Genomic DNA, 21,546 nt, shown 5'->3' with positions numbered 1-21,546 from the left:
ATAATTTGAAAATACAGAAACATTTGTCTTGTTCTATTTTTAATGTTGAAACCATTTCCCCATCTTTAATTTGGAAAATTTAGCTGAGGAAGCAGGCATAGTTTGTACTCCTAACCATGAAGACCATGCTTCGGGGGATGCTCAAGGTAAGCATAGTAAAGTTTATTTCCTATATCTATATATCTATATATCTAAAAGTGCTTTGATCCCTGGAAATTGCTGACTTAGTGATGAGAGAGAGAGAAGTAGAATAAATTAAAAAAATGGACAAAATTGATCAAAAAATAAATGTAAACAATAAGAGCAGAAAAATATTAAAACAACAGCATAAACCTATATTATGAACAACATAGCTTCTGCCATTCATTATTTCAACTCGCCCATTCAAATTCTTGGTCAATTACAGATGCATTTGAACTTTGTGTTCCCTAATTGATAGGTTTCATTTTCAGTCTCGTTCTGTGGAATGAATTGCTTTTTGTGAGGAACAAGATCTGAACTAAAAGCAATCATGTCTACAAAACGTACTTTTTTTTTATTAACTGCAGTATACAGTATGCCTAAACCTGGAGAGATGATTAATTCTTAGCTGTGGTTAATTGAAACTAGTTAAGCTAGTCTTAGCTTAAACTTTTGAGTTATTTCATCAGAACATAATTAAACACTGGTCAAGTGAAACTGGAAAGTAAACCATCACCCTTTTGCTCACAATCACACTAAGGGAGAAGAAAAAGCATACATCTGAAGCTTTTGGAAATAGTGTCAAGCCCCAGTTGATCATTACAATTGAATTACTCCATTGTATCTAGCCCTTGCTGTCAGTGCTGTCTTAGAATTGTGGCTACCCATCTTGAAAATGATGTAGACAATATGAAGGAAAATAGTAAATGATCATTTAAATCACATCTGAAGCTGTGAATCATGTCATAAAATAAATAAAAAGTAAACTATGCTTCATAGAAATAAAGTGGTAAATGCCATAATAGATTAATAATTACAGCTATTAAAAATAAATATTTCTAATAGGTAGGAGATAATCCTGCTGTATTATTACCACCAACTTTGACTATTTAGTTGTTAAAAAAAAAGAATAAAGATACCTGACATATCAAATAAAGAGGGGCTTTATGGCATATTCAAAATTCATCATTTCAAAATAATTGTAATAGTTTTGATTTTGTAATAATGAAAATAACTGTATTAAGACAATTGTATTAAGATAGATACCTTGACATGTGTTTTATATCCTAACTTATATTTGAAATAGTTCACATTTTTAGGCTCAATAGTTCAAATAGAACTTTCTTAGGCTCAACAAATTACCTTTTAGATTAAAGAGATGTTGGTTACGTTAAGTAATACTGTAGCACTTAGTTTTTCTTCATGAAATGATCATTTCCTCTAATTTGTAAGTGATTATAAATACTTCTGTGTATGTGTTATGTGCAATAATATATTCCTACCTCCTTGTCACGATAGTGCCTTAGATTACTATATTATTAGTTGAAGTGAGTGGAAATAATTCATGATGATGCTGCCAATGAGATAAAAATCAGGACACTTCACATCACCCCCAATTTTATTTAGGAACCAGCTTACATTTAATTGAAAACACAGCTTTCCACATATTGCTTGCAGATTTTTCTTTTACGTTGATTCATGGTATAGACTATTAGGAGATAAAAAACATTGCATGGATGAAAAAAATAAAAGAGAATGATGGTATAGAGCTGTCATACATGGCCTTAGTGCCATTGACTGAAGAAAAATAAATGGAGTTATGCATACTCAGGCCAGACAGAGGCTGTCAAGAATTGATAAAATATAAATCAATCTCCCTGCCTTCCAGTATCCAAAAGAGATACAGAACTTGAATCAGCAATTTGTCCAGTTTTGGATCAAGGTTGGGGGCTTGAAACAGCTGTGTTGTTATGCTGTTTGAGATCTTGCTCCACAAGAAAAAGCCAGAAAGATACACAGCAACAGTAACCTGATGCAGAAATTAAAAGTCCAAACCAGAGGTGAAATCCAGCAAGTTCTGACAGGTTCTGGAGAACCGGTAGCGGAAATTTTGAGTAGTTCAGAGAACCAGCAAATACCACCTCTGGCTGGCCCCAGAGTGGGGTGGGAATAGAGATTTTGCAGTATCCTTCCCTTGCCATGCCCACCAAGCTACGCCCACAGAACCAGTAACAAAAAAAAATTGATTTCACCACTGGTCTAAACCCATCCAAGGATTTAAACAGCAAAAAAAAGAAAAGAAAACAAGGGTTATGGTTCATGCAACAAGGAGTTGGAACACAGGACACTATTTGGTTCAAGAAGTCAAAGTAGCCACTTGTACAGGTTCATGGATGATAGAAATTGGATTCAGCAATGAGCCACTGTGCCCTCAAGTTGATCTTCCACAATCTGAGCTCTTTGAATTTTCTGGCCAGGATAGACATTGCTCAGAATTCTGTGCTTGCACCCAGTTTGAATAAGGGTATAGTAGAGGCTGTACCTGTACTTGTTTTGTCCTTTCCCAGTTAATGTTCATTAATTTTTGTCTACTTGCAAAGTCATTAAAGCATGTAGGGCTTGAGTAGGCCTTCATCCCCAGGGTGTTTCTACTAGAAGCCAATATTCCTGTCTACTTTCTGATACTCAATGCTGGACTATTCTCTTGAGGAGGGGATTGTGCTAAATCTATAGCAGAATTCTTAGCAGATTGTTATATAGACAGTGATAAAAAAAGATAAGTAAGAATAAAAATAATATTGTTTGGACTCCGCCTGCACTTGAAAAAAATACTTTAAAATTTTTGGGAAAGCCCAGACAATATGTTTATAAGCAAAACATCAGAATGCTTACAGGATAGACATTTAATTTTTCAGGCATTAAAGTTTCTCAGAAATTTATTACTTAGAAACTTCAGCTGGTGCAGAATGTGGCTGCACAAGTAGTAAATGATACATGGCATACATAATGCCACTTTTGTGTGAGTTGCATAGGCTATCACTTTCCAGATTCAATTCAAAATATTGATAATTTAAAGTCCTACATGGTTTGGGATCAGGGTAACTGAGGGATCATCTTTTCCCAAGAGTCTCTACCTCCCCAAACAGATCTAACTGAATGGGCATGCTGCAGATCTCGTCAGCAAAAGAGTGTCAGCTGGAAGGGACCAGAAGACAGTCTTTTTTTTGCAGTAGCTCCAGCTCTATGGAACATCCTCCCTTCAGAGATTAAAATGGCCCCAATCCTGTTAGCCTTTCATAAGGCCCTAAAAACCTGGCTATGTTCTCGTGTCTGAGGCACTGAATGTGCTAATGGCCTCATTTCCTGATTGTATTGCTAATAGGCCATCCTGGCCACTGTGTATATTGTTTTTATTCTTTTAAAATGTTTTTAGTATTTTGATTGTAATATATTTTTTGAATTGTAAACCACCCAGAGTCATTGACTGAAATAGGTGAATATAGAAATTGAATGAATATATGAAATTTGCATTCATCCCGTAAATTGTGCTGTTAAGGAGGAAGGCAGGCTTCTGCTTTCCAATACAACACTACCAATATTAATAGTTACAGTTCTGCATATTCCAATGCAGTTATATAGCCTTTTCACATTTTCCAAAAGAGATCTTTGTTTGATTTCTTTCTGCCCATCAAAGGCCTATAGGGGGAAAATGTGAGAATAAAAATTGCTGCATGTTTGAGAAGGGACTGAGCAGGAAATGACATATGAAAAGTCTTAAGATGAGGTAGGGTAAAATGCCTGCTTTTATTTTAGTGCTGGCAGATGTTTTTCAGCTGAATAAGCACAAAACTAGTTCTATAACCATTAAAATTACCTTATACATGTAAGCAAAACTGTGTTTTATACAATGGACAACTATAATTTTATAAGTTCCCTTGACATAATATTGCTTCTTGTAAGTCCTATTTCTTTTAGCCATATAGTCCATTCTGCCCGCACTAAATGCAACCTAATTGTTTTTGGATTGTTAAGGTTTTTTTCTCAATTTGAACCAAGGTTAAATCAGGTATTCTTAAAGGTGGCACCTATCAATCTGATCATTTTTGTAAAATGCGCTCTCAACCCTCTGGACAACTATTTATTTCACTCAGTAGTAGACTATGTAAATTGAGCTTCTCGATCTCAAATTTACTGAGAAGTATTAATGTTTGAGCCTTTAAATAATTTAGTTTTTTAAGGAAGTGCTGTTTAGTTGTAAGGTGTGTATTTATTTAATTTGGAGAAAAATGATTTTTCTTTTCTACCTCAACTTTTCCCAATGTATTCATTTTTCGAAAGAATTGAGAATCTAATCAAATAATAACACCTCTGTTATTGTTAGGAAATCTTGAATTAAAAGTTTGGACTTGGGCTGGTATTTTACAGATTTTTTAAAAAATTTATTTACATTTATATCTCGCCCTTCTCCGAAGACTCAGGGCGGCTTACATTGTGTAAGGCAATAGTCTCATTCTATTTGTATATTTACAAAGTCAACTTATTGCTCCCCCAACAATCTGGGTCCTCATTTTACCTACCTTATAAAGGATGGAAGGCTAAGTCAACCTTGGGCCTGGTGGGACTCGAGCCTGCAGTAATTGCAGCTGCTGTGTTTTAATAACAGGCTATCTTACAGCCTGAGCCACCACGGCCACCATGTTAAATCTAAAGCAACAATTAATTAAAGAAAACTTAATAAAATGTAGACAGAAATTCCATTCCCTAATATTGAACTGTAAAATATACTAAAACTTTACATTACTATTATAAAGCTATTATTTTATATTATAAAATATTGTATATTAAAGCAGTTCTGCAAAATGCATTATTTTGGATTTACTTTCACTATATTATAATGCATATAATGCAAACAGCTAATGAATCTTCTTTGTTACAATGGTAGAACTAAATATGTGTGATATTCTCATCTATGAAACATAACTTTGTACATTTAAGGAGTAATGAATTACTCCTTCAGTAAGCAGCAGTGGGGTTATTTTCTTAGTTTGGTTCAGTTGCATAAAAAACATATTGAATTACAAATGGTCTAAAAATAATCAGTCTGAAGTAGGATTGGCTTAAACATTGTGAAATCTTTTGATATAAAACTGCTGGTTGGATTAGACGACTGGACCACAAAAACTAATACTTTATTTCCTAAAATCCAACGGATTCATTGAACCAAGCAATAGCCCTTTTGTAACTATTGCTGCCCTATTAAATGCTTTTCATCATAAGATCCAAACTGGCCCAGAGGACGCAAAACTGTTGGAAATAATTATGCTTGTAAAACCTCATGATCCCCCGCCCCCCCAACCTTCTTTATTAACCCAATTATATACTTTTGAAACTGCAGAGGTTTTTTTGATACAGAGAAGGCAGACCACCTACTATAATACCTTCAAACGTCTTTGCTCTTTTTTCAAGGAGATAGAGCATTACATTCTTAGTCCATATGTATTCAAAAATGACAAGACACGGATAGGCTTCTCCATTGCTAGTCATTAAGGACACAAAGTGATCTTGCCAGTTCTTGACATCACTTTGCAAACAGAGCTTCCCACAAAAACATTGGAGGAGCTGCCAAAAATGGTTTCAGTTGGTTGGGAACACATAGTATTTTGTGTTCCCAATACAGCTGGCTTGATTTTTGCTGGGTTTTTTTAAAAATTATTTTCCAGAGTATTTAATGTGAGACAAAGCATGCTTGCTATTTGCGTTCAAAGGAGAAAGGAGAATTGTATGTGATAGTTGCCCAAATAGTTTGTCATATTCCGAATTTATTTTAGAATCAATTGCTTCATTTATCTATTCCAGAAAGCGTACTAAGTATAGGGCTTTCCCCACTTTTATTTCAGCTCACATTGACAGCAGAGATAAAAATGAAATTGGGACTGAAGAGCCAAAATCAAAGGTAAGTTGACAAGTGGATTATCATAGGTATATTTTTTCCTCTTTTGTTCTTCTGTCTTGGAAACAATTTTTCTTTTGAGAGCAGGCTTTCTATCTGATGATAGAAAAAAAACTTCAAATGTTGTTTTTAGTATCTGACTATCCAGAAAGTTGTTTTGAAATCGGGACACTTTCCCCAATTTTATTATTAACTCATCTGAGTTCCTCTTCTCCCTCTTTAAAAAGGAAGTTCATAATCTAAGATAAGAAACTTTTAAAAACAAATTGTTTTCCTATGCATCAAAACTCTCTAAACAACAAAGTGCTGCTTTGGTATAACTTACCACAGTAATTAATGTGGATAGGTATAGAGCAAGCTGGACAAGATATATAATAAAGGATATTGTACAGCATTTTTATGCTATACAACTGATTTCATGACTTGTCTTGTGATTGAAGTTTGCAAAGTACAGTAGTTTTCTTAACCATAGTACAATTGGGAATAAAAGAATTTGTTTATATAGTACTCAAAAGGAGGACAGGTGTTATAGACATGCATAATAGCTCTGGCAAGAACCATAACTGGAAGAGTCTTGTATCAGCTGAACTACTTAGGCTTCCTGTTCTTTTAACTTTTGTAGTTCTAAAATGTTCCTATTAAAATTAGTTTTCCTCTTAACTATCAAACATTTGCTGATCATGTGATTACTAGAATGAACCCAGCCATAATAGGAAACCCTGAATGTATAATTTCAGCAATAATATTGCAATGGTTTCCTCTCAAAAAAATTTCTGAAATTAGCATAGGTACAAAAGGAAAACCATTCAGACACATTATATGGGCCATATTAATAAATATAAAAAAACCTTCGGCTGCTTATTGGTTTTGTTGCTGAATGGATAGAAATACATTTCGCTTATAAATGTGCAACCTTATAATGATAATTAACAGCATGGAGATGATTAATAGGACATCTGAAAATTTCTCTGCTGTCATTTGATAAACATTTGCAGATCCTGAGATACTCATTGTAAAAGTGAGATGTTTCTTAAATATGGGTAAAGGGCTGGGATGTGTCTTTGTTATGTTTTTGCAGTCAGGGGAAAATAATAGTTTCATTTAACTTTTAGTTGGATTCCAGCATGGTTAATTTAGCAGTCATTCTTATTTTACTTTAACCAACTTTTTTTTTAAGTTTATTGCTTTTTTCCCTCTTTTCCATGCTAACCCTTGGTTTAATTTTATTTGTTTTAAAGACATCTATACCTTCCTCTGTCAAAATCCCACAAGGTAGATCTTCCATTACCCCCAAACGCAACTCCTCTATTAGTTCTATTCCCTTGAAAAAACCCTCCAATCCTTCCAAGTCCTCATCATCTACCCCTAAATGCATCTCTTCTATCGCATCCCGATCAACCAGTACAGGAATAAAAGGAAAAAACAACAAGGTAAGGAATTACTTAAAAAGAAAAGCAGGGGAGAAGGGAGGGAGCATCATTTCATTCCTATTTGAATTTGGCCGCTTGGTTTATATACATTTGTGTTCAGTGTTATTTAGTTGGCTGTTGGCTGGAGATTATTTTTCACTAGATTATCTCACATTATGGTTACTCGTTTAGTAGTCTCTTGCTAATGCAAACTCTCTTCCATTTAAGTGACTAGGCTAGCATTGACCACTGACTCTTCGTAACTGAATTTAGAAATACTTTCTTGACATAGTTAAAAAATTCCTTAAATTCATTTGCAGCCAAGGACACTGATCTTCAGTGGGAATTTGCTGTTGAAGCAAATTTGCAGTTGCCAAACTTCACAATAAGGATGGAGAATGAAAAAAGGCTGATACCGTATATACTCGAATATAAGCCGATCCGAGTATAAGCCGAGGTCCCCAATTTTACCCCAAAAACTGGGGTAAACTGGGGACTCGAGTATAAGCCGAGGGTGGGAAATGAGGCACCTACCGGTTGGGGAAACCCTCCCTCCCTCAGCTGAGAAGGCTGGCGGCTCCCCCGCCCCGCCCTCTCACTGCACCGGCAGGGCTTCAGTCCGGTAAAATGTGAAAAAAAGAAAAAAAACAAACTCGAGTATAAGCCGTATATACTCGAGTATAAGCCGAGGGGCTTAAAAAAAAACAAAACTCGAGTATAAGCCGTATAGACCCGAGTATAAGCCGAGGGGACGTTTTTCAGCACAAAAAATGTGCTGAAAAACTCGGCTTATACTCGAGTATATACGGTATATCTTTTTGTAACTGGCTTCTCTGGCTTTGCCCAAATTTGATTTAATGTTGCTCAGGTTTTTTCAAAAGTAGAGAAAATAATGTCACCCTCAACTATGGAGAGCCAATGGTCACACTGATATCTGTTTCTAGGTTTCAAATTTCAGTGTTGAGGAGGAAAAAAAAAGCCCATGGAATTAATGTAGAGAATTAGTCCCTGAATGGTTATAGTGCAGCATATTAGACCTTATCAAGTTGATTTGGTTTAGGTATATTTGATTCACTATAAGAATGATTAGTGATTATTCTTAATTAAAGAAGAAAATATTTTGTACTCAAAAAGCATAAAATGCAAATGTAGTACCTACAACATTAGACTTAAGTGAAATTTTATTTATTTAGGAGACTTGGATTGAAAACCATATAAAGATAGGAGGCATTTTAGCAATTTTTTTGTTCTTTTTTTTTTAAAGTTCATTAGCAGTTTAGTAACCCTTCCCTTTCTTAATGTATCTTTAGGGTCCAGATATGAAAAGTGCATCGAAGATAGCAACTCCACGCTCTGCTGTGGCACAGAATCAGAAGAGCCCAGCCAGTGCATCTCGAATCCCTTCCAAAACTCCCACTGTTCCTAAAACACCACCGAGCCTCAGTAAGAGAAGAAATTTATGTGTTCATTTTGTTACACATAGAGGAAAAAGCAAAAAAAAAAAAAAAAAGACTCTTTGGCTTATTGGAATCATTTTTATATGTAAGGTAAAGGTAAAGGTTCCCCTTACACATATGTGCTAGTCGTTCCCGGCTCTAGGGGGCGATGCTCATCTCTGTTTCAAAGCCGAAGAGCCAGCGCTGTCCAAAGACGTCTCCGTGGTCATGTGGCCGGCATGATTAAATGCCAAAGGTGCACGGAACGCTGTTACCTTCCCACCAAAGGTGGCCCCTATTTTTCTACTTGCATTTTTTATGTGCTTTCGAACTGCTAGGTTGGCAGAAGCTGGGACAAGTAATGGGAGCTCACCCCATTACAGGGCACTAGGGATTCTAACCACTGAACTGCTGACCTTTCAATTGACAAGCTCAGTGTCTTAGCCACTGAGCCACCGCGTCCCTTTTTAAATGTAAATAAATAATATTAATTTTATGGTGGTTTCTCGGGAAAATATACATTCTTCAGGACACCCTTAGCAATTCATGTAACTGAGAATATGCTGTTGGAAAGACCTTCAAAAATAGGTTATCCTGGAAAGGGTTAAAGGTACCACAGTTGAATCAATATTATAAGGGACTTCCTCATGGCCTGTGTCATTCCCCTCACCCAACACTCAGAGGTTTCTTACATCCTGCACTCAACCTGATGGCACTCATTGCAGGAACAATCAGAGCTGATCTATACTCTTTCCAACCAATCTACCAAATGGTGAAGTGTAGAAATTAACCCTTGCTTAGAGCCTAGCAGCAAGGAAAGAAACCACGCTCAAACAGTAAATACAGATGATATTGTTGGGAAAAGCTTTCCATAGGTTTTTATAAGATATCTAATCAAGGAGGGGTCAAATTGTCACATGGAAACCTTTAATGACAATGGTTTCAAGTAATCTTTATACATTTACCATGATAAGAAAGATGTTTCTAAACGAAACTTACGTTTTGCTGTCTCAGACACTAAATGTTAAGGTCTATTTATAGCAGATTTCTGTTTTCCCAATTAAGAAGGAAAAGACAAATAGTTGCATGATCAGTAATGCTAGGAGATATCGCTATAGAAGTGTATGTATCCTTTTATTTCCACAATCAGAATAAATTTGTCAAAATGATTCCTGAGAGCAATCCTGAGAAAAGATGTAGCTGCTTTAAGGAGATGAGGACAGGTGCTACGTTAGTGCCCTTATGTGCACCAATGCCTCACTTTGCCCTTGAAAGTGAAATGCTACATAGCTCTAATAGATAATGAAGCTAAGTAATCATAAGATTTCTCTCAATATAATGCAATCTACAGATCTTAGTGACTTCTATAACGTTTGGCAATCACTTTATTATTTTTATTTATTTCAGTGCCGAGAATGACACCACTAATTTGTAGTAGTTATTCTAATGTATCACTAAGATCTGAAAAGACACTAAAAGTCATGGTTCAGTGAAGGAATATTTTTGTTCTTTCAGTTGCTAAGAAGGAGCAGAGAAGGCCCCCTAGCACAGCAGCAAAAACTGAGAGAGGTAAAAATATATATTTTTTTAGTTCCTTCTTTATTCCTAAAGAATCCTAAGGTACTTTTCAGGCATTGATCTAAAAGTTCTGTTGATTCTGAATATGGATACTAATATTCCAGGTGGTATGTGAGACATTATTATGGAGTGAAAACATTGTGTTCAACTTTTCAGTTGGAAAGACAAGAGGCATCAATGTGAAGACAGCGTAAAATATATTTTGTAGAAGCATAGACATTTGGGCAATATAATAATATTGTTTAAATATATAAATTAAATTGACTGATATAACATTGTTGGTGAATGCTAGTTCAGCTGGCATTTCCCTACAATTAAAATTGTGAATATTATCATCACTCCTGAAAAGAAGTACAGAAGGAGCCCCAGGGTCATCAGACTTAGCAGGCCAATGCAGATGACGGGAAGGGCGCATACTGTTGGATGTTCATCTGAGTGTGTGGATGGGTGCACATAGAAAGAGACAGGCCATTAGGTGCCCTGGCTTCATCTGTCTTACATTTTTTCAGTTTCAGTTTTCATAAACTAAGTTGATGTCAGTATGTGTCCTTTGTATAATAAGCTGCAGACATGCAATATTAAATATATATTCCCCTTGTCATATTTTTCTGGTAGTATACCTAACAAAAATATTTCTGGCTTTAAATCTGTATATTGCTTTATCGTTTTCTCTAATCATGTATGTATTTTTGTTCAAAATATTTTTGCCTTTGGACATGTCCACCACATATGACAGTAAGAACCTGGTATCTGGTTACATTTCCAACATTTAACAGACATGTTTTTAAACATCTTTGTTAGCCTTGTTGGTGGCAGATGCCATTTATAAAAATTTTATGCAGGTTTTCCTATCAATTTATAATTTCTATCCCAAAGTTTTTGCCATTTATCTAATTGTATAGTATATCCAAAAAAAAAATTGCCCATGTTATCATTGTTTCTTTCACTTGTTCATCTTCCATTTTAAGGCTTAGTAAACAGCTATATATTTTCTTTATTAATTTTTCATCCATTGCTAATAATATTCGATTTAGTATTGTTGGCTCTTTATAGAAACCATATGTCTTTGCATCCTTCTCATATTGCAATTGTATTTGCAGATGTGGCCACCATGCTAGGTCCACACCTTGTTCTTGTAGTTCTTGTTTAGTTTTAAGTTCCCCTTCTTCATTCAAAATGCCTTTATATGTTACAGTTTTTCCAAATTCACAACATTTGGGTATATCAGTGCTTCCATTGTAGAAAGCCAGACTGGTACTTTCATATAATTTTTTGCTTTAACCTTTTCCCATACCAAGAATAGAGCATTTCTTACATAATGTCTTTGAAAATATCTATGTATTTTATTCTTTTCATACCACAGAAAGGCATGCCATCCCAAATGAAGATCATGCCCCTCCAGCAATAATAATCTTCTGGGTCTAAGATTTATCCATTCCTTCACCCAAGTTAGTGTAGAGGCCTGGAAATAAAGCTCCCAATCTGGCAACCCAAATCCCCCATTGTTTTTGGATTCTTGCAATGTTTTCAATCTTATTCTTGCTTTTTTTCCTTGCCAAACACATTTCAAAATTATTTTATTTCATTCATCAAAATATTTTTCTCTAGTTTTATAGGAATTGTTTGGAATAGAAATAGTAACTTCGGCAGAATATTCATTTTTGTGGTTGCTATTCTTCCTATCATTGACAGTTGCAGGTTTTTCCAATTCTCCAAATCCAATTTAATTTCTTACATTAACCTCGTATACCATAATTATCTTCTTTAATTGTTGCACATCTTGCTGTTAAATGAATTCCCAATTTGAATTTCTTCACTACCTGCCGATCTATCTTCTTTATCAGTTCATTTTTCAGTTTGTAAGATTTATAACTAATATTTTGGTCCTGCAATTTCTTTTCAGTCCTGCAATTTCTCCATATTCTTCTATTTTTTCCATTAGCTTGGGGTCAGTTTCCAATGACTCTTCTAAAATAAACAACAGGTCACCTGCAAATGCTTGTAATTTGTATTTTTCTCTTTTTATTTCCATACCATCCCATATTTCCATAACATATATCATTGCCCAGAGGATCATTGGTTGCCCTCTCCCCTCTTTGGAAGAGTTTTATATCTCCTGCTGCCTTATGAAAGTTCAAAACAATCTTAAAGATCCATCTCGTCCTGGGGCCCCCTTTTTTGAACTATCACCATCTGACCGAATAAAAACAAGGACAAATAGGCTGAAAAAGAGCTTCTATCCCAGAGTAGTAACTATATTGAATTCTACTGTATAGTGCAGGGGTTGGCAACCTGTGGCTCCAGAGCTGCATGCGGCTCTTTGGGTCTCTGCTGCGGCTCCCTGATGCCCTGTTGTAGTAGAGAGATGAAAGAGCACTTGTCCTGTCGTGGTGGTGGCATGGCCAGAATGTTAGTTTTGGAGTGAAGATCCTATGCATTTGCCTTTGCACAGCAACAGCATTCCGCCTTCATTGTGGTACATTTGCTGTTGCTGCAAGCAAAGACAGCTGGGAGAGAATGGTGGGGTGGATCTTGCGAGGTGGGGGCAATCCCTCAAGCCTGGCCTTCCTCCTCTCTTGTTGGTGGGGCTAAGAGAAAGAAGAGGCGGCTGCCCTCCCCCGCCAAGCACTGAGCACAACAGCCTAGCGCAGCGGTTCTCAACCTGTGGGTCGCGACCCCATTGGGGGGTCGAATGACGATTTGCCAGGGGTCGCCTAAGACCATCGGAAATATGGGAAGTATACTTGCGAGTCGAAGAATCGTGCTCCAATGGTTGACTCCACAAGCCAGCTGCAGGCTCTTCAAATCGCTAGCCGAATTCGGCTTCAGGCGCGATGAATTAAAAAAGAGAGAAATCTTTGCTCTGATGTCTCCCTTTCAAGCCAGCTGCAATCACTCCCAATCGCTAGCCTAATCTGGCTTCCGGCGCAATAAACTTAATAGGGGAGGAGTCTCCACTTCAATGCCTCCGTCCTCAAGACAATCACAAGCAGCTCAGATCGCTAGCCAATACGGCTTTAGGAGCGATAAATTCAAAACGAAAATAATTTTACAGTTGGGGTCGCCACATCATAGGGAATTGTATTAAAGGGGTCGTTGCATCGTGAGGAATTGTATTAAAGGGGTCACAGCACTATAAAGGTTGAGAACCACTGGCCTAGTGGGAGATGGCCCAGCAGAAATGGCCCCATTGGTGAGTTGGACGGCAGAGAGGCGTGGCCCAGCTCTCACAGTGGGATGGTGTTCAGCACTTCCAGATGTGAGCTGCCGCCTTTGAAACATGCCGTTTTCTGTTTCCGGTGCCTTCTCAGCTCCTTCACCCCAGCGCGAGCTATGTTTTTGCGTGCTTTCTGTTGCCTGTACCTTTCCCAGGCAGAAATGGCTGGGGATGTGGACAGGAGCAGCAGAAGCATCAGGGGTTCTCTCCCCCCAAGCAAGCCAAGCCTGGAGGAGCGCAGAGAGTTGCGGGCGAGCGCTGGAGGGTCAGAAGACATGCTCTGAGGTCACCCCAACATGCGTTTCCAGTGCACACTTCTCTGTCATGAAGTAGAACTGAATGGTTTGAAGGGAGCAGGGGGAAGGGGGAAGGGTAGGAAAAAGGAGAAGCCCGGCTGGCTTTCCTTTGGCATGGGGTGGAGGGAAGACCCAATGCCCACTCCATGTACTGCCCGCTACTCTTGCAGCACCTTGCTTGTTTTTGGAAATGGTTCAAGAGGGAGCATACACACGGGGGGGGAGGGAAAGAGAGGGGGGAAGACAAGAGAGACATGAGAGAAAGAAAAGGGGAGGAAAAAAAGAGAAATGAGAAAATGATGGAGGGAGAGAATGAGAAAGAGAAAAAAGAGAGAAACAAATGAAAGGTGAGAGAAGGAGAGGGAGAGTGAAATGAGAGAGAGCTGGAGGGAAAGAAAGGGAAAAGAGGGAGAGAAAGAAAGAAAGGGAGAGAGGGAGGGAGAGGAAAAAGAGAAAAACAAATGAAAGGGAGAGAAAGAGAAAAAAAATGAGGGAGAGAAAAGGGGAGAAAAAGAGAAATGAGAAAATGACGGAGCGCATGAAAGAAGAAAAAGAGAAACAAATGAGAGAAGGGGGAGAGAGAGGGAGAGAGGATTGAGAGAGGGAAAAGGAAAAAATTGAGAGAAGGGGAGAGAGAAAGAAAAAAAGAAAAAGAAAGAGAAAGGGAGGAAGGGAGAGGGAGAGGGAGAGGGAAAAGCGAAAAACAGAAGGGAGAGAGAGAGAGAAAGAGAGAGAGACCCATTTCCAACAGAAAACACCCGAAGCCACAAAACCCGGGTAGGTGTGCGTGGGATGGGTCTTGTGACTGGGTGGGAGTGATGTTGAGTTGGGCATGCCCATCCAGGTTTTTGGCTCCCAGTGTTTTCTTTTCCGTGAGAAACGGGTCCAAATGGCTCTTTGAGTGTTTAAGGTTGCAGACCCCGGTATAGTGCAATATTAATGCAATATAGGGATTTTCAATCCAATTGTATAGAATGTTTGAAGGATGTGTGTTTGTATTTTATTTTTATAATTATAATGTACACTGAAGAGGGCATTTAATTTTGTTGATAATAAACTAACTAATTATCTTTTATTTCCAAATCTTGTCTAATATTTCTATTCAGCACTTCCAACGTTAATATAAATACTAATGAGGATAATGGACATCCTTGTCTGTGCCTTTTTTTATGTTGGATATTGAGTCCCCATTCACAACCACTTTTGCTGTTTGTTTGGAATAAATTGTCTCAATCATATTTATAAACTTCACCAGAGTCCATACACTCTAATTGCTGTAGCATAAATTGCCAATATACATGTCAAATGCTTTCTGAATGTTTAAAAAGATCAACATTTTGATCAATGTTTTTCAGAGTGTACTTCATAGTATTCCAATGTATCTAAAATGAATTTTACATTATTTTTAATTTATCTTTTAGGTAAGAATCCATTTTGGTCTGGGTGGATAAATTTGTTCAAAAATCTTTTTAATCTTTCTGCTAAAATTGATGTAAAGATTTTATAGTCTGCATTTAATAATGATATATGCCTGTAATTCTTTATCTTTGTCAAATCTGAATCTTCTTTTGGAATTAATGTAATATTTGCTTCTATCCAAGTATTTGGTATCTTAGCTTCTAACAATTCTTCATTGTAGACCTCTAACATTAATAGGATTAATTTATCTTGTAAATATTTATAAAGCTCTGCAGGTAGTCCATCTAGTTCTGGTGATTTATTATTTTTTTGTCTTTTAATCACCTCTGTTAGTTCCATCATCATTATTCTTTCATTCAACATCACTTTCCTATTTTCAGGCACTTTTGGTAATTTAGCTTGTTCCCAGTATTGCTTTATCTTTTCCTCCAAATTTTTTTCTTGATCATATAATTTTCCATAAAACTCCTGAATTGTTTTCTTTTTCTCTCATTTTGATATTGTAGGGTTCCCTTCTCATCTTGTAGTTTGTTTATCAGTTTCTTCTCTTTCTCCTTTTTCAGCTTATATGCTAGCCATCTTCTTGGTGCATTGGCATTTTCAAAAAAGGTTTTGTTTTGCTCTCTTAATTTGTTGTGCCATTTCTCCTTTTTCCATTAAATTCAACTTACATTTTATTATTTCCATTTGATTTTTTAAATTTTCCTTTTGTGGCTCTTTTTGTAATTCTAATTCAAGTTTTTTGTGTTCTTCTAATGTCTTTTGACATTGTCTTTTCTTCTTATTTTTTTCTTGCTATGGAAGTTATTGCTAGTTACCTAATATATGCTTTAGCTGTATCCCGTACGTTTTGCAATGAAGTAGCTTCTTTTTTATTGATAAAGAAAAAAATCCATTTCTTTTACTGTTACTTGTATGAATTCCTTTTCTTTTATTATAGATTTGTTCGGTGTCCATCTTGACCTTTTCCTGTGCCCCTTCCATCTAACTTTTATTGGGTTGTGGTTGGCCCAAGTGGTTTTCACTTACCTTCAATACTGGTTTGGAACTGTGAGCGTGCATGTGCATGGACTTGCTTCACTCGCTCGCCGTGCTTCTGCATCCATGATGACGTTTGGAGGGTGGTCAGAGTTGCTGCCGTTACCAGTTTGCCTGAATCGGTGTGAACTGGTAGAACCCCACCACTGGCCAATATATTAGTTTCTAGCTCTTATCTTTTGCACATTTGTTCTTAATTCCGGCGACATCCATATCATGTCAATTCTACACCATGATTTGTGCCTATTGGAATAAAATGTGTATTGGTTTTTCCCTTGGTTTATTTCTCTCCATATAACCTATATGCATGTTTCTTCTGCCATTTTAAAGAAGATCCTAGGGAGAATCTTCCTTGCTTTTTTCCCTGGTTTGCTACTTCTATAGTTAAATTTTATATCATAATAACATTAAAATCTCCTACTGCACAAATATTCTTATATTCCATTTCAATTATCTTCTTATGTAATTTTTATAAAATTCTTCTTGTTTGTTATTTGGCACATATATTGCTATCAGGAGTGATCTTTTTTTGATTTATCACTACCTCCACCATCAAAATTGTTCCTTCTTCATTTTTACAGATTTGTTTAGAATTTGTTGTTTCCTTAATGTATAGAGCTACCCCTCTTTTCTTTTGTTGTGCTAATGAAAAATATAGTTTCCCAATTTTAGAACATTCCAATAGTTTACTGTGTTGTTGTTTTATATGGGTTTCTTGAAGACAAATTAAATTTTAATTTTTGTAATTGTGTATAGATTTCTTTCCTTTTCATAGGGGAGTTCAGTCCATTTATATTAATTGACAACATCTCAATTTCCCTTTCCATCTCCTTCACTTATATATAGGTCTTATTCTCCTAGATGTTCTTATTTCTCTTTGGTCTTTTGATCTTGGTCCTTCTCGTTCTGCTTGTTCTATTTTCTCAGCTTTACTTTCTTCTTGCTATATACAGCTTTCTTCTCTTATTGGATCCTCTTGTCCCTTGTGTTCCATTTCTCCTCTCATGTCATGTCCCTCATTTGTGCTAAGGTAGTTGTCATAAAATTCTATTGCTTTGTCTAACAAATCCAGTCTGTATCTTTTGTCATCCCAATTAACTAGTATTCCCTCAAGTACCAGCCATCTAAAGTTTACGTTTCTTTTAATCAGCTTTGCAATCAAAAATTAAAATTGTTCTGCATGTCTCTTACTCTTTTAGGAACCTGTTTCAGGACCACTGTTTCTTTCCCTCTGTATTGCAATGGTTCATGTCTTGCCTTTTTAAGTATTTCATTTCTTGTTGATTTTTTAACAAATTTCACATGTATCTTCCTTGAAAATTTGTGTCTTCTTGCGTAGCTCATATTTACTCCGAATATTTCATCTATCTCTGCATCCATCTCTTGATTTCCTATCTTTAGAACTCTTGTCAATAACTCTATCATCACTTTTGGAAGTTTTCTTTGTCTTCTATATTCTGAAATCTTAAAAAATATGCTGCCTTCTCCATTTCCAACAACGTTGGTGTAGAGGATGCTTTCTTTCCAATTTTAGTTAAGTTTGGAACACTTGTCATTTTAATATCTAATATTAAATAAATTAAAGACCCAAAAAAGATTATTAAAGAAAGGAAAACAATAATCCAAGATTATTTACCTTACTTTACAAAAAGTAAAGCTTTTTTCCCCCTTTCTAACAATTTAAGTCATTTTTCACAGTACTATAAATTCCAGTCTGGTCTTTCTATATTTTAAAATTTTAAATGTAATAGTCTCTCTAAAGTTGTGTTTCTTTTTTGGGTCTGTAATCTATCTCTCTGTGTTAACTCGCTGCTTTCTCTACGCTTTGGAGAATCTTCAAAAAAGAAACTCTTTTATTTGGAGATAAGTCTCTAATGTAGAAGTTAAAAATATTCTAACCCAGTTTCATTAATGCTGGTTCTTCGGTTGCCCAACCTTCAGTCTGACCGTAATGGCCGTCTCACTTCTTTGTTGGTCAGGAGCATGCCTTAGATCCAGTAGGAGAGCCACCACTCTCCCGCGATCAACAAGGGATCCCTCCTTTCTTTGTTACCCTTGAAGGTTCAGCCAGGATTCGCAGAGCCCCACTATCCTTGATTGTATCACTGCAATGCCAAACCGGAAGTCCACCAAAAATTTTTTTTTCTAATTTAAGAGAGTTTTCTTGAGCCAGTGAAGGGAAAAAATGATTTGTCTTCCGTAATAAAACACATACACAACACATACATACATCTCTCCATTTTCTTCATTTTTTTGTTAAGCATTATATGTTTAAATGTTAAATGTTTGGCTCAGTAGAACTGAGCAAATGTGATTTTTGGCTACTATTACACACAGGACTAACCCAGTTAACACAATCCATCATAACTAAAACTTCCAAATCCACATTATTGAACAAGTCAGGTGAAAGCAGCATGATGGGCCTGTTGCAAGTCAAATTAAAAAAAAACTGTGTTTCTTCAATACTATTTCACAATATAGTATAATTTACAACAATAGGAATAGCATGAATATCAGAGAATGCAATACTGAATCATTGAAATGTAGGATTTTCTGGATATTTATAAAGACAATATTTGCTGTACTAATAATCTGGTTCCACTTTATCTTCCAAATAGATAAACAATGGGATGCAATTAACAATTAAGTTTATTCATTTATTTTCTACTGTTTCTTTACATTCATAGTTGATAATCTGCAAGTAATCTATGTCATAAAATATAATAACATGATATTGTTTGTTACAAATAATGTAGAATTAGGCTATGTTACTGCTAAACAGCAGGTAAAATGCAAATGTTAATCTCCAAAGGCTTGTTGGAACACCACCAACATAACAATCTTCTGGAAGTTGACTAAATCATTTGGGCTCAAATTTATTATTAGTTTAACAGAATATAAAATACAAAGGAAAATAAAAATAATGGAAACTAGGGGAGGGGAAAAGTGTAGGGTAGAAGGAGATAAAGGAAAAAAGGGTGTTTACTTCTGACTCTTTAGCACAGTAGAAGATAAATAACATTACAACTTCAACTTTTTACTTTTATACAATATATGTGCTTGTCAGGGTTCCAAGGAACACCCCCAACGAAATAAAGGCTCTGAGGCATGAGGTTCCTCAGAGTTCCAATTTATTAGAGATGTCATGTTGGCACAGCTGGGAAAACCCGAACTGAAAGCTTCCAGGTTTTCCACACCCAGTTGACAGTTCACAGCCCTGCCCCACACCCACAAGTTCATCATATTGTCCAATCAATTCTTCATACTCAATCGGATACAATCTTCAGACAGTCTTCATCAGACGCAGGATGTGCTTGAATGCGGAATGTTGTTATGACTAACTTTCAACGCTCCAACAATCCCCTCCCAACTTCCCCAGCTAAAATATGTGGCAGTTAAGAAGCAAAAAAGAAAATTGCCTTCCAAAACTGACAGTGCTAGCCATTTCTGTAACAACAAACATATCTAATCAGCAAAACAAAAGTTAAAGTTTTATCTTTCCATTACAAGCACAAAATTCAGAAACGGTTTCCAAATAAAAACAAAATTAGATATATTATTTTCTTTGAATAAAGGAATCAACTTAACCATCTCTGTTTTGTTTTATTTTCTGTAGAAAATATTATATTTCTATTTGTACATATTAATCTTTATAGACTATCATTGTTTATGTCACCACAATATAAAAAAGATGTTGAGACTCTAGAAAGAGTGCAGAGAAGAGCAACAAAGATGATTAGAGGACTGGAGGCTAAAACATATGAAGAACGGTTGCAGGAACTGGATATGTCTAGTTTAATGAAAAGAAGGACTAGGGGAGACATGATAGCAGTGTTCCAATATCTCAGGAGTTGCCACAAAGAAGAGGGAGTCAAACTATTCCCCAAAGCACCTGAGGGGAGAACAAGAAGCAATGGGTGGAAACTAATCACGGAGAGAAACAACTCAGAACTAAGGAGCAATTTCCTGACAGTTAGAACAACTAACTAATGGAACAACTTGTCTGCAGAAGTTGTGAATGCTCCAACACTGGAAATTTTTAAGAAAATGTTGGATAACCATTTGTCTGAAATGGTGTAGGGTTTCCTGACTGGGCAGGGGGTTGGACTAGAAGACCTCTAAGGTCCCTTCCAACTCTGTTATTATTATTATATTAGCAAAATTCATTTTAATATTTTGGATTCTTTAAAATTTTGTTTCAATTATATATATCAGACGGGTAAAAATCCATCCTAACTCCAATTAGTTAATTAAATTTAAGTTGCTCCTTCTAGCATATCTTCATAAAATAATAAAATATTTTTATTCTCTGGATTGTCAGTCAAGTCATTATCTTTTTATACTTATCTTTTTCCTCAATAAATTCTCAAGCTATCTATGAAGAAAAAGTCCCAAACTCATCCTTTTGAAAGTTGCAGATTTTCTTGGAACTTTTCTTTCAATTGTGCTGGAAGGTTTATATTTAACCAGCATCATAATAAAGATTGGGGTCAGATTTACAGTATATTCCACATTTGTAGTTGGGTCCTTTGCATTGTCAGCAAAGTAGTTTTAAGTAGTTTTTATAACATCCTTAGAACATAACTGATCTATAAAGTGAAGAGTTTTATTTAAGAATTTTTCAAACAATGTCTAATAATTTGCTCAAATCCTTGTTCCCTCTTGTGGTCAAAGAGTAAACTTTTTGTAAATCGCTTAAGAATTGCTGGCCAGAGTTCATGAATATTGGGAAGTTTTAGCCACCCACAACAAAGGAAACCAAGTTATAATTTACTTAAAAATATTAAAATAAAACGACAACTTCCTACTCTTACGTTTCTCCATCAAAGTTAAAACAAAGATACTTCATGCTTCCTTATTTTAGCTTGCTATCAGCAACCCTCTTTCTTATTGTTTAACAATAAAAAAGTCCCCAAAATGGAACAGATCTTCAAAAAGGAGTTAACAAGCTGTGGCTGAAGAGAGCCTCTTTTAACTCAATAAAAATAATAATCCCTAAAAATGATTAAGAAATGAAAGACACAGGTTATTGTCTGTTTGAAATATAACTTTCAAAATGGCTGCTTTTTTCAACAATATTGCAGCCCCCTCCCACCAGCTGAATAGCTCACCAGCTCACTCGGAAGCACAGCTCCTGAAGCTACTTGCAGACTGTTGCTGTGTGGAGAATCTTGTGGGATGATTCTACGGCTTTCCCTCATCCAGGAGAGCCATATAAACTAAAGAAATGCTGATTCCTTCA

General features: G+C 36.1%; 1 protein-coding gene across 14 annotated transcripts in view; it reads left to right on the top strand.

Annotated features, from left to right (window-relative positions):
- The window catches only part of LOC131197420 (microtubule-associated protein tau-like), an 86,766-nt gene that overhangs the window by 37,933 nt on the left and 27,287 nt on the right, over positions 1 to 21,546 (top strand). For 5 of the 14 annotated variants that reach the window (XM_058181462.1, XM_058181461.1, XM_058181458.1 and 2 more), the window contains 5 exons: positions 84 to 146; positions 5,859 to 5,914; positions 7,150 to 7,341; positions 8,631 to 8,763; positions 10,272 to 10,325. In XM_058181462.1, coding sequence (XP_058037445.1) covers positions 84 to 146; positions 5,859 to 5,914; positions 7,150 to 7,341; positions 8,631 to 8,763; positions 10,272 to 10,325 — 498 coding nt within the window. The remainder of the gene's footprint in view (positions 1 to 83; positions 147 to 5,858; positions 5,915 to 7,149; positions 7,342 to 8,630; positions 8,764 to 10,271; positions 10,326 to 21,546) is intronic. The other 9 variants (XM_058181469.1, XM_058181467.1, XM_058181472.1 and 6 more) reach the window with 5 other exon arrangements.

The sequence above is a fragment of the Ahaetulla prasina genome, chromosome 4 (assembly GCF_028640845.1).
Source record: "Ahaetulla prasina isolate Xishuangbanna chromosome 4, ASM2864084v1, whole genome shotgun sequence".
Lineage (NCBI taxonomy): Eukaryota > Metazoa > Chordata > Lepidosauria > Squamata > Colubridae > Ahaetulla > Ahaetulla prasina.
Note: the sequence above shows the minus strand (reverse complement) of the source record. Positions and strands in the feature narration are given on the sequence as shown.